The sequence below is a fragment of the Phoca vitulina genome, unplaced genomic scaffold (assembly GCF_004348235.1).
Source record: "Phoca vitulina isolate PV1807 unplaced genomic scaffold, GSC_HSeal_1.0 scaffold12, whole genome shotgun sequence".
NCBI classification, from domain to species: Eukaryota; Metazoa; Chordata; class Mammalia; order Carnivora; family Phocidae; genus Phoca; species Phoca vitulina.
In genome coordinates, this window is record NW_022589715.1 from 5,657,267 (window position 1) to 5,670,620 (window position 13,354).

Here is a 13,354-nt window from a genome sequence, read left to right on the forward strand (position 1 = left end):
GTCATCGTTGTTCCAGAAAATGATCCACAAACTATGACAAACTATGATTAATGCCATCTATTTACTTGGTCCTTCCTTTTAAAATATTGAAGATTTTGATTTTATATCCCAACCTTTAATGACTTCTAATTCCATTAAAATAAATTCTAAATGTTTTATCGTCCAGGGTATACAAGGCCCTGGAAGATCTGGCTCCTGCCTTTTCTACCTGCCACTTTTCCCCTTGTTTATTACAACCAGCTGCACAGGCCTTCCTCCACTTTCTGGGCTCATGATGCCCTTTCCCACTGCAGTCTGCGAATGCTGGCCTTGCCTCCATCTGTCACATGGGATGCCTTCTCATACTTCAGATTTTAATTTAATCATCATCTCTTGAGAGATATCAGCTCTGACCATCTCATGGATCCCTCTCCCCAGAACACAGCATCCTATTTATTCCTTCGGAGTACTTACTCCAATTCGTAAGTCTTTATTTATTTGTTCATTATTTGTTTTTCCTACCACACCATGAGAAAAAGGAGAACTACATATGCTTGTTTCCTATAGTATCCGCAGCAATTAACAGATCATGTGGCACTTAAGACAGTCTCAATAAATGTATGAATGGCTGTCAGGACTGAATGACTGACCAAATGAACAAAGAAGGAAGCACATACTGACCCATCTATCAACTACAGCACCGGTTACACCTGTTATTCCTACTAAGTACAGTGCCCAGCTCAGCATGAGGCCCAGGAGGGTGTTAAATATCTCCTGGTAGAAGATGTCCATCTAACAGGATGACTCCTCTAGTGATGAACATGTGCCCTCCTAGCATTCCGAGTATTCTAGACCCCATAGATCAGGAAAGCAGTTCCTCTTCTCTAACTTGGGCCTTCTCTGTGGCCTTCCTCTCTAGCTCTATGAAACCGAACCAGAAACAGAACAAAATTATTTCAGCCATGCCTTCATTTTATGTGTGTGGCTATTTTTTAGAAAATCTTTGGTTTACCTTTCTTCTGTCCTCTCATGAACTTCATCAACAATGATATGGGTGACTCCTTGGAGAGCTGTGTCTCCTTCCAGCCTTCTCAGCAGCACGCCTGTGGTGCAGTATAACAGTCTGGTGGCTGAGGACTTACACAGAAAAGGGCACAGAAAGCATTCATGGAATTTTTGCAAAAAGGAAACACTTTCAAAGCCAATATGGCAAAGCCATTTTGAACGGATAGGGACAAAGAATCTTGAAAATATCAGCAGTTGCATTTAATATGAAACCACACTAAATGCATAGTTTCTTGCTGGCAACAACAGTAAAAGCTTTTCTACTTCATATCAAAATTTTAAGTTTAAGACTCATAAAAAGCATTAAAAAATTATTATAAAACATAAAAACAACAGCAAGTGATGAACTCAATTCTGCATTTGTCCATTCCTTATTTGGTTAAATGGATTAAGTCCCAGGTTTAAGAGTAAAACAGCACTTACTAGGTCATTTCTGCCAATGAAGAATAAAAGGTCTTTATAGAGGAAATGAAGCATAACCAAATAAGAATTCTTATACCGAAATATTTCTAAAAGGTCTTCAGCCGTACTGAAGTATGCACCCCAACTTGCCCATGAGTCGCTAGAATCCAAGAACTCTTTATACTTGAAAAACAAAATTTCTGTTATCAGGAAATAAGCAGAGTATACAAACCTTGACACTTTCTAGCCGGATCTGGTACCCCACAGTCAGACCCACTCTTTCTGTCCTTTCTTTAGCAACACGTTCAGCAACAGATATTGCCGAGATTCGTCGGGGTTGGGTACAGATGATGTTAGCCACTTTCTCAGGTGGGCCATTCAGAGAATCATCCAGAATAAACTGAGGAATCTGTGTAGTTTTCCCACATCTGTATGTCAAAACAAATAAGTCCTAAAATGAGAGTTTTCAAGTGCTAGTTAACAAAAAAAAGGAACCATGTGCAATGAGAGAAGTGAGAAAGCCAATTATAATAAAACTTGTTCAGCTTCATTTATCTTCTAAACTGACCTACTGACTTGTTACCTATAGCTCATAACTGCTAGGAATTTGCACTTGGAGTAACAGGACACTCATATAATAGTTTAGTATCATTTATAAAATTGGGACAATTGAGCAGACATTAGATCAAGTTCTGTAAATACCTCTAGGAATATGAACTCTGTATTTGAATCCTAAAGAAATGGGAGTATTCTTTTATGATTTTATGTATTATCTTACTGATTTGGCTACAAGTGGACTGAGGTGAAAAAGATAAGAAACTGGAAGATCTCCAATTACTACTGTATCAGTGAGTCTGGGCACAAATATAATTATTAGGTTGAATAACTTTGAATATAGAACTAAATTAAGTCTAGAACCTGTTCTTGTTAAATAAGTTTGGATAACATATGAAAAGTGTGAAACAGGAAAGATAATATGCCCTAAGTTGTTCTTAAAAGAACAAATAAAAGCTGTAAGGAAATCAGAATAAATTTAGAAGAGGAAAATTTCCAAGTTAAATGTTCTGGAGGGGTGCCTGAGTGGCTCAGCTGGTTAAACAGCTGGCTCTTGATTTCAGCTCAGGTCATGATCTCAGGGTCCTGGGATTGAGGCCCCCCATGGGGCTCCATGCTCAGTGGGGAGGCATCAGCTTGAGAATTCTCTCTCACTCTCCCTCTGCCCCTCCCCCAGCTTGCATGCACACATGTGCTCTCTCTCTCAAATAAATCTTTTTTTTTTTTTTTAAGATTTTACTTATTTATTTGTCAGAGAGAGAGAGCACACAAGCAGGGGGAGCAGCAGGCTGAGGGAGAAGCAGGCTCATGACCTGAGCCAAAGGCAGATGTTTAACTGACTGAGCCACCCAGGTGTCCCAATCTTTTAAAATAAATAAATAAATGTATGTATTTATGTATGTTCTGGAACTATCCTTTACATAAAAAAATGGGCCTGTTAAAAGCGTTCAGTAAGGGGCACCTGGGTGGTGTAGTCAGTTAAGTGTCTGACTCTTGGTTTCAGTTCAGGTACTTATCGCAGGATTGTGAGATCGAGCCCCATGTTGGGCTCTGGGTTTAAGATGTTCTCTCCTCCCCCTCTGCCCCTCCTACTGTGTGCTCACATGCTTTCTCTCTCTCAAATAAATATTTAAAAAAAAAAAAGTCTTACCAAAAAAAAGTATTCAGTTAGACCTTTTGCCTTAAAATTGTCTCAAGGCAGGGGCCCCTGGGTGGCTCAGTCGTTAAGCGTCTGCCTTCGGCTCAGGTCATGGTCCCAGGGTCCTGGTATCGAACCCCACATCGGGCTCCCTGCTCGGCGGGAAGCCTGCTTCTCCCTCCCTCTCCCACTCCTCCTGCTTGTGTTCCCTCTCTCACTGTGTCTCTCTCTGTCAAATAAATAAAATCTTTAAAAAAAACTGTCTGAAGGCAGAGGAGTACAATGTCTGTAAATTCCTGGATGGATTTCTGAGTTTTGTTTTTGTTTTTTTTTGTAATTTAGGTCTGTTGGCCGCAGATACGCAATATTATGTTCTGTGAAATATTATTTCGTATCTGACCAGAAAAACCACAAATAATAACAGCTACTAGTTTTTTACAAGTAGAACTGGTTATGGTAACCAGGGTACATACCATATTCATGGATGAAAGCTGCATTACAAATAAATTGCATTCTTACCCAGTCATACCACTTATAACAAGCACTTGGTGCTCACTCAACAACTTAAGAATGGTTTCTCTTTCTTCCCAAGCAGGGAGTGATTGTCTTTCTTGCAGAATTGACTGGAACTGTCTGGAAGCCTAATAACATAAAAGATAAGGTATCAGTTAGGTACTTTCAATCATCTTTCACAAAGCTCTGAGTGTTGAATCCGATAGCTTGACCCACCCTTTCTGCTCTTTCTTTAACAATTTGCTCAGAGATAGAAATTGTAGATTTGTTAGGATCGGATGCTGATGACTTCAGTCAGAAGGCTGCTCAGAGAATCAGCCAGAATAAGCTGTGAAATCTTTATGGTTTTCCTACATCTGAATAAACTGCAAGATCTTATGAGAGAAATGAGCCGTCCTGCTTAGCACTATCTAGCTCTTCCTGGCAGGAGTCTCTGCATCAGCACTACCCAACAGAACTTCCCACGTTAATGGAAATGTTTTTTTAGCATTGACCAATGTAACAACCTCTGGCTACATATGGCTAGTGAGTACTTGAAATGTGGCCAGTGCTACTGAGGAACTGAATTTTAATTTTATTTAAGTTTAATTAATTTAAATGTAAATAGCCACATGTGGCTAGGGGCTACCACATTGGACAGTGTAGTTCTATACCGTATCAGATTTTTACTAAAGTCAGTAACAGTAAGAGCACTCATGAAAGGGTTCTTTTTGGCCAGGCATCACATATATGTAACTCAGTCCGACATCCAATGGCCAATAAACATTGTAGTATATGCTAAAACTAAGGAGGCATTTTTTGTTTTTTGTTTTTTTTTTTTTAGAAAAGTATCCAAGGTATATTTCTTATTTTTTTTAAATTTTATTATGTTAGTCACCATACACTACATCATTAGTTTTTGATGTAGTATTCCATGATTCATTGTTAAAGATGTATTTTTGAATAAGAAATTTATACTAACACATCATGTTTCTGCATATTATTTTATCATATAAATTTATTACCTCTGAACACAAACTGATCAAATTGAATGTGGAATTGTTTGTTTCTACCATCTTACTATTTAATTACGGTGTGAATTTCTATTCACTTTGACATTCTACAGGTACTGCACTCTAATATGCGATAGTGTTACGCTGTGTCAAAAATCAGAATCTGAACTTCACAGTTAGAAGAGCTGTTAGACACATCCCTAATCCAATCCCCAAAGTGGTTAAGCAACCTTTTGTCCTACACCCAACTCTGCCCTAAATGTTCACTCATAGGTTCTTTTAAAATAATCTTCTTGTGAGTGGGATAAAAACAGCATGGACTTTAGGAACAGAGAATTAACTTGAATCCCTGTTGCCACCTACTAGCTATGTGACCTTGGGTAAGTTATTTATCCTGGGATTCTCTGAAATGGGGTAAGGGTCCCTCCTTATCCTTCTCCTTTCTACACTATTTTTTTCTAATGTAAATCAGTTTTAATTTTCATTTCACTTATCAGATTGTCTAGCAGAGTACGAAAGCCACGATTCTGAGAATATTTGATATATATGCACGTGTTTCATTTTCACCAGCCATTGGATTTTCCAAAACTATCTACAACATGCACCCAAGTTTGCTGTGGCATGCAGAAAATTTGACCACTCAGAGTTAAAGAGAACCAAAAGTAAACTAGGGAAGGTAGCCAAGGCTTCCTAATTCCTAATCCGTTCACCCGTACATTAGGGAGGCAATGCTAGCCATTCTCTCAGAATACCCTACCTGTTTTATTCGGAACTGCTTGCAGATTTTAGCATTTTCAGCATGTACTGATTTTGCCTGCCAGTCATATCTTTTGGAAATCTTTTTCTTAAGGTTCACATAGCTTTCATTCTCCACTATAACTGGTGCAGGACCTTCATCCTCATCTGTCTCCTCCTCAGGTTCTGATTCTTTTTCAACTTGAAGGGGATAAAAGGAAACATTTTCGATATGGAGCCCTTTCTTTAGCAAAGGGGGAAAGTCACTATCTAATAAAGTAACAACAACAAAATCATAAGATGGAGAAAAAGTTAAAAGCTTGAATAAAGCAGGTTCATTCATTTCAAACAACTACTTCTACTGCTAAAGAACTTAAAATACATCTTCAAATAAACTTTCATCAAGTACAAGTGGCTATTGCTAAACCAAATTAAAAACAAGGAAGAAAAAAATCATGGCACGCCTTGTTAATTCCATAGACTCTTTACATTCAAGGAATTAACTGAAAGTTTCAACTATTTGCAAGTGTTCCTAAAATCTCATGACATAAAACCACCCAGATATCTATCAAATGATAAATCAATAAACAAAATATGGCACGTTCATATAATGGAATATTATTCAGCAATAAAATGAAGTATTGATACATCCTACAATATGAATGAACCTTGAAAACATGATGCGAAGTGAAAGAAGCCAATCACAAAAGCCACATATTGTATGATTCCATTTCTATAAAGTGTACAGAATAGGCAAATGCATAGAGACGGAATGTAGATTCGTGGTTGTCAGGGGTTGAGGGAAGGGAGAAATAAGGACTCACCGCTACTAAGTATGGGGTTTCTTTTAGGGTTGATAAAAATGTTCTGGAATTAGATAGTGGTCACGGTTGCACAAATCTGTGAATATACTAAAAACCCACTGAACTGTACACTTTAAAATTAAGGGTGAATTTTATGGTACGTAAATTTTATCTCAATAAAGCTGTTACTTAAAAAAGTCCAGGCCAGGGCGCCTGAGTGGCTCAGTCATTAAGCGTCTGCCTTCGGCTCAGGTCATGATCCCAGGGTCCTGGGATCGAGCCCCGCATCGGGCTCCCTGCTCTGCAGGAAGCCTGCTTCTCCCTCTCCCACTGCCTTTGCTTGTGTTCCCTCTTTCGTTGTGTCTCTCTCTGTCAAATTAATAAATAAAATCTTTAAAAAAAAAAAAGTCCAGGCCACACAATTTGTCATTTCTCAAGGAATATATTTGAATCCCACACACTAGAAACTGCTGTTTGGGAGCAAGTGGCTAGTGAGTGAACCTACCCAACTGTCCACCATCTCCATCTCAATGCAATTTCATTGTTCTCTACTTATTGATGTTTACCTAAGAACTCTTGTGAAATAATAAAAACTTGTTTCTCTCAAAGAAAGATGGCAACAGAGAGAATTCTTTGATGAACTTTGAACAAGGAGTTTAATTGTGGTGTAAGAATCTGTATAGCAAATCTGGATTTCGATACAGCCAGAAACTTGCACCAACATTTCTTTGAGGATTTAGGGATTCATAAAGGTAGCCCTATGCTAATGAACTTTGGGGGTCTAGTGTACTATAGAAAGAGAAATATCTCTAAAAACTCATTTGAAAGTAATTCCGTGTAAAGTGTCAGAAGTAAACATGTGAAACCAAATGAATTCAACAAAACAGTTTTTCTAGGAAGATGCTTTAAGGTTCTTCCAGCCCCCAACTGCTTGAATAAACTTATACATCGCTACAAACTTTCAATGCAGAGAGCCCAATCATGATGCCAAAACTGGGACTTAAAGTCAGGCCACAGTTCAGGGGCTTCTCATTCCCTTTTGGCCATGGACTGAGGAGAATGATTTGCCTAAGATCACCAGGAGATCCGAGGGCAGCCCTTGGAAACGCTGACTTCCTCAATCCCCCATTCTGAACACCCCCTCCACAAAGCCCTCCACACAATCAAGGCCTTACACACCTTCAGGAATTTGATTTGAAGCAAAAGAATTACTTGGAATCACTGGTTTACGACAGACAGGATTATTTATTCTGGTCCCAGAGGATACTGGCAGAAAGTTCACAGGAGGGACACTGTACTTGTGATGGGTATTTGTCAGTAAGTTGACTATTTCTGATTCTTCCTCTAAGAGGGTTATCAGAGAATATACAACAGGTTCTGAAGTTTCTGCAAATGTCAAGGCCTTGCCATAAAGGAACTCAGAAATATGTAAACGACAAGCCAGAGGTAGATTCTCATTGGTGGAATAAAATGCCACAAGCGGAGCTTGGTAAGGGTATTTGTGGTCTTTAGAAAATCGAATTTCAAGTTCATATAAAAAAGAGGCATCTTCATGGACATTAAGATGAGAATCATCTACAATTCTTTCTGCTCTTCCGACAATTTGATTTGGGGGCACTTCATGTTTGAATTTGCATCTTGATCCAAATTTGCAATTTCCTTTGAGGTAAAATTTACAGATTTCAAGTGTAGTGTCCTGTGCATTTTTGGTACTTTCCTTTTGCTTGGATTTGCAGAATTTACTCGTCAAATACTCCAGTTCTAATCCAATGGTCCAGACTCGGTTCTGAATTCTTTCTATGAATTTCTCTCCACAGATGGACTTGAGAGCAAATGCCTCTTCCTGCCGCTGTTCCACACACTCATCCAAGCTTACATGGGCAACTGCCTCAGAGATCTTCATCTTCTCCCCAAATGTCTCTGAAAAACACTGTGTGAGCAGATGTTCTAGTGAAGCTCCCACATCTCCATCACAAATCCTCAGGGCTGCCTGACAGTGTTCAGTGTTGAAGCCATACCTACCGAGTGTGAAACGTGACAAAAAATATTAAGTAGTATCAAATCACAAAAGTGAAATTCACTTATATATGTTTATGTGAAGTTATAACCATATATAGGCAGGATCTGTATTTTGAAAAAGTTTATCTGGTAATACTCCCTAATCACCTTGTTCTGAAAGAGAGGATATTGGACATATATCACGCACCCCTGCAACCCACACAAGAGGAAAGTACTCAAGGAGGGGTAGTTGGGTTTACAATATGATCTCCCCTAACTCCCGTAAATGTTGGAAGCAATCACCTGGAAAGTTTCTGCACTGCAAATGTTGAGACTGTAAATTCTGGACTATGAGGCTCCACTGGGCCTGAGCCAGCATATTCCAAAGGGTCACAGTCAGGAACAAGGGAAGCTTCTCGTCCAGCAGACCAGTACTGCTCATCATCACACTCAGGCTCATCATCTTCCTCCTCCCCAGAAATGCCTCTTCTGACAAAGGTAACATTTTCATATATTAGATACTAATTTCCATGCACTTCCAAGAAAAATTTAGCAAGAGTCTAAGAATTTAGTTCAAGGAGCCAGAGGACATAGGATGCTAACCATTCTTCAGTTACTGATTTAAACTTTTATTGATCTATTCATTTATATCTTGGCAATTAATATTTATCCGGCATTTATTACATGCCAGGTACTATGTTAAGTGTTTTATATGTTCTATCTCTTTAAAAGTCTTCCCACTAACCCATAATCAGATACTACTGGAATCTCCATTTTTCAGATGATCAACTAAAACTTAGAGAAGATTAGTAATTGCCAAAGGTTATACAGTAAAGAGCAACTAGAGATTTTAACAAAGGCAGTCTGACCCCAGAGCCTATATTCTTAACCACAGAAGCCCTGGCTATCCTCTCTCCTCATTCATAAAAACCATCCCTCATTTTTTGCTTTGCTGCATAACCACCCTTCCTAAATCTAAGGCAGATAAAGAGATTTGTAGATAAGATGGAGATGGAGCTGTTCATGATTGACCACCCATTAATTGTGGCAAATGCAATGAATTGACTTCTTTGACTGAAATCACAAAGCAGAACAGTAAAAGTCGTTTCTCTTAGGCAGATGGTTATGAGAAAGTGTACCCCTAAGACTTCATCTTATCAAGTCAATATTTACTCCTACAACAATACTGCTACTGTACACTCCAAGGTTTTATTTGGAAGGCTGTCAATAAAGCAATTACTGAATCCGTTTCAGTGCTGTCTTCGGAAAAAAAGATAAAAAGGCCATCTGTACTGCTTACAGATATTGCGAAACAAACTTACTCTAAAACTGCTGTTGAACAGTTATTCTTGTATTTCTCTCAGCTCACTTTCAACTAATTATATTGTCACAATGGGATCAGTATTGAAAAGTACTCCCAAAGACACACAGGACCTTCCCACTGCCAATACATCTTCCTTAATATACGAATTTACTCAAATAAAATGATTTACTCAGATCCAGCATCCGCATCTTGTTCTTGGAGGTCCCGGAGAAGAGCTTTCACTTTCTCTTGGTTCTCAGAAGTCATGTGCAGGGTTTGAAGGGGCACTTTGGCTTCAGGCTTCCATTTGGGGCGTGCCTCTCCTTTTCTTACGCTACTGTTGCTAGGTCTGCAAAGGACACATTTACTTGGGACCAGCACTTTGACATTCTCCCCACAGCCCCCAAATACATACAACACGAACTGGATTGTCAAGTATCTTACAAATGGTAACAATGAATGTGAAGAATTCCCTGTTTTCTATAGCACTGACCAGACTTCATTATCTTGCCACTGCTGAAAAAACACCTGATTAGATTCTTAATCATTAAATCTGGCTTCACTAACTCAAGAATCCTCTGGAAAAACTAATGCTATGATGACTCCTGCTGGAATAGAGGACTTTCAAAAGAAATACGTTACACACAAACTATTATTTCATTCTACTTTAGGTACCCAATCTGAAAACAACGAAGGGTCTCATTTTACTTGTGAATATTAGGTCCTGCTTTTGAAATATTTACCTAAGTTATCATTATTTCCTGATTACAAAAATAATAATAATAAATACATGTTCACTGGAGAAATGTAGAAAACAGAAGTCATCCTAATTCACATCAATTCTTTTCACAGACATTTATAAATAAAATTATACAGCACATATAATCTTTTATAATTTGCTTTATTTCCTTATCAAAATAAAACTGGTATTTCTCTAAGATTAAATATTCTCCTACAACATGTTTTTAAATGGTTATATATAGATATAGATGCACTGGAATTTATTTCACTAATCTTTCATTGTTGGATTTTAGATTTTTTTAGGTACTCTTTTTAATATTTAAAAAAACAATAAATTCAAAAGTTTAACATTATTCACTAAATTTCTTTTTTTCGTCTGGCATGTTTCATTATAAATTTTCACAAATCTAGGGAAATGGAAGAAACTTTTTTTGTGTTTAAAATCTCAATCCACAATACTGAGACTTTGAAAAGAACCACACACGTATACTTGCAACACTGGGTAGGAAAGGAGAAAATATAATCGACTGTGGTTTTAGCCACTTAGTCACAATTTCTGAAAAGAAATGTTGCACAAGTCTATCATTTCCTCTAACAGTTTTTTTCTTTTTTTTAAAGTAGGCTCCACACCCACTGTGGGGCTTGAACTCATGACCCTGACATCAAGAGTCACGTGTTCTGTCAACTGAACAAGCCAGGTGCTCCTCAATAATGGAACACACACACACACAAACACAAATGGAACCTACACTTTAGAGGGTCAGTTTTAGGACTGTTTTAAAAAGTAATCTCTACACCTAACATGGGGCTCGAACTTATAACTCCGAGATCAAGAGTGGTTTGCTCTACCAACTGAGCCAGCCAGGCAGAGACCTCTAACTTTTTGTTTTGAAAAATTGAAACCTATAGAAATAAACATCTTTTACCTAGATTCACCAATTGTTAACATTTGCCATACATTAATGCGCAGACACATTTATGCACATCTCATCCTCTCTCTCTACACACATATATGCCTATGGTATTGCCCCATTTTATGTATATATTGCTAAACCATCTGAATGTATGCTGCAGACATCATGCAGAGATCATATTCACTCTTAAATATTTCAGCATGCATTTTCTAAGAACAGAGATAGATTCTTATATAACCATAATACTATTATCACTCATAAGATATTTTATATTGATATAATATCATCTAATATATAATCCATATTCAAAGTTACCAACTGCTTCAATCATGTCCTCTATAGATTTTTCTTAAGATTTTATTTATTTATTTGAGAGAGAGAGAGAGAGTACAAGTGGGGGCGGGGGCGCGAGGAGCAGAGGGAGAGGGAGAAGCAGACTCCCCGCTGAGCAGGAAGCCTGATGCTGGGCTTGATCCCAGGACCCTGAGATCATGACCTCAGCCAAAGGCAGGCACTTAACCGACCAAGCCACCCAGGTGCCCCAGATTTTTTTGATTATCTAATTAAAAATGATATTTAGCTATTCTTTTTTTCAAACTCCCTTAATTTCGAACAGTTCTCTCACCTATTTCCTGACGTTGTCTTTTTGGAAGAGCTCAGGCCAGTCAGCTTGTAGAAATTCTCACAATTTGGATTTGTCTAATTGCTTCCTCGTGATTAGTTAAAAAAAGGGGGGGATTCTACATACTCCTTTCTCATCCACCACTTATCTGTATATACCCCTTTACTTTGCCTTCCTTCCTGTTACTAAGGAAGAACCACACTAGATCCTAAAGTCAATCCCTCTATTTGTACACTGTATCCCAATCTCTTCAATCTCCTCAAGGAAATCATCCCAGCACTTCTCTTTCCCTCTACATCATCAGTTCTTCATTCCCCTTGGAGCATTCCCATCAGCATACACACATCTTATATAATGTCACCATCTTAAAAAACCAAACCAAACCAAATTCTCCCCTTGAGTGCACACCACCTCAAACTATTGCCTTATCTCTCCTCCCTCCTCTGCCCTTTATTGTAAAACTCCTCAAAATGGTTATCTAAATCATTGTCTTTCTCTCCACTTTCTTTCCTTTTCTCTCTGACACACACTGCAATCAGGGCTTCTCCTCACCAACTATATCAAACAGCTCTTGTTAAGGTTACCCATGCTATAGATATAACTCAGTGAGGCCTAAAACCAAAATTATAAGGAGAAAAATCAAACACTACACTAAGAAAATCCTGCCTCATTCTACCACCCATCAAGAGTCTTGAACATTATTGTTACTGAAGCTAAGGTGCAGACATTCACCAGCTGAGGCCTTGGAGTAAAACTGTATGTGAGAAAAGACCAAAATGGGGGGCCATAGAGAAGAGATCCTGTCAGCTCATTTTCCTCTAGGCATAGAATTGTCATGCCACCTACAGAAACAGTGTGAGATCTGGCTTTGGGATTCACAGAAAAGGGAGATACCAATTAAAAACTGAAATTACCTGATTCTTGGGAAACAACACGTGAGGGACATCTGGATTGTAAACTTTTCCATGTATACGATAATTTTGTTAGTTAATCTTACCCTGGTAACCTGCATAATCTCAGTCCTCAATAAAACAGAAGTCTCCAATAATCCTGAATTCAAATGAATAAACATGATATCAAAATTTCCAGTCTATCCCATCGGTTCAAGAAATTCCTGGTGGCCTTCACATGTGTTCTCCAGCGGTCTGAGGGTCATAACTAGATTCAGCATCTTTGTGGGAATGAAGAAAACGTTGCATCTTCTAGGCCTACTTAGGGGAAGTGATCATTCCTATGGGGCAGAAGGGGAGCTGGGGCAAATGGGTAAAGGAAATCGAAGGGAACAAACTTAGTAATAAGATGAGTGTGTTCTGGAGATGTAGTGTACAACACAGTGACCACAGTTTACTATAATGTTTTATATATTCGAATTTGGTAAGACAGTTCTTAGAAGTTCACTCATATATGTAAAATTTAAGAAACAAAATTTAAGAAACAAAAACAAATGAACAAAGAGAAAAAAAAAGAGACAAGCAGAAAAGCAGACTCTTAAATACACGGAACAAACTGGTGGTTGCCAGAAGGGTGGTGGGTGCCAGGGGAATGGGTGAAACAGGTGATGGAGATTAAGAAAGAGTACACTGATCTTGATGAG

The 13,354-nt window shown here is 38.4% G+C and overlaps 1 protein-coding gene across 4 annotated transcripts in view; it reads right to left on the reverse strand.

Moving 5' to 3' along the window:
• DHX57 (DExH-box helicase 57) overlaps positions 1 to 13,354 on the reverse strand; it is a 58,200-nt gene that overhangs the window by 34,325 nt on the left and 10,521 nt on the right. For all 4 annotated transcript variants that reach the window (XM_032410342.1, XM_032410343.1, XM_032410344.1 and 1 more), the window contains 7 exons: positions 9,674 to 9,832; positions 8,484 to 8,669; positions 7,362 to 8,200; positions 5,402 to 5,580; positions 3,659 to 3,780; positions 1,679 to 1,874; positions 992 to 1,116 (listed from right to left, as the gene is read on the reverse strand). In XM_032410342.1, the coding sequence (XP_032266233.1) occupies positions 992 to 1,116; positions 1,679 to 1,874; positions 3,659 to 3,780; positions 5,402 to 5,580; positions 7,362 to 8,200; positions 8,484 to 8,669; positions 9,674 to 9,832 (1,806 nt within the window). The remainder of the gene's footprint in view (positions 1 to 991; positions 1,117 to 1,678; positions 1,875 to 3,658; positions 3,781 to 5,401; positions 5,581 to 7,361; positions 8,201 to 8,483; positions 8,670 to 9,673; positions 9,833 to 13,354) is intronic.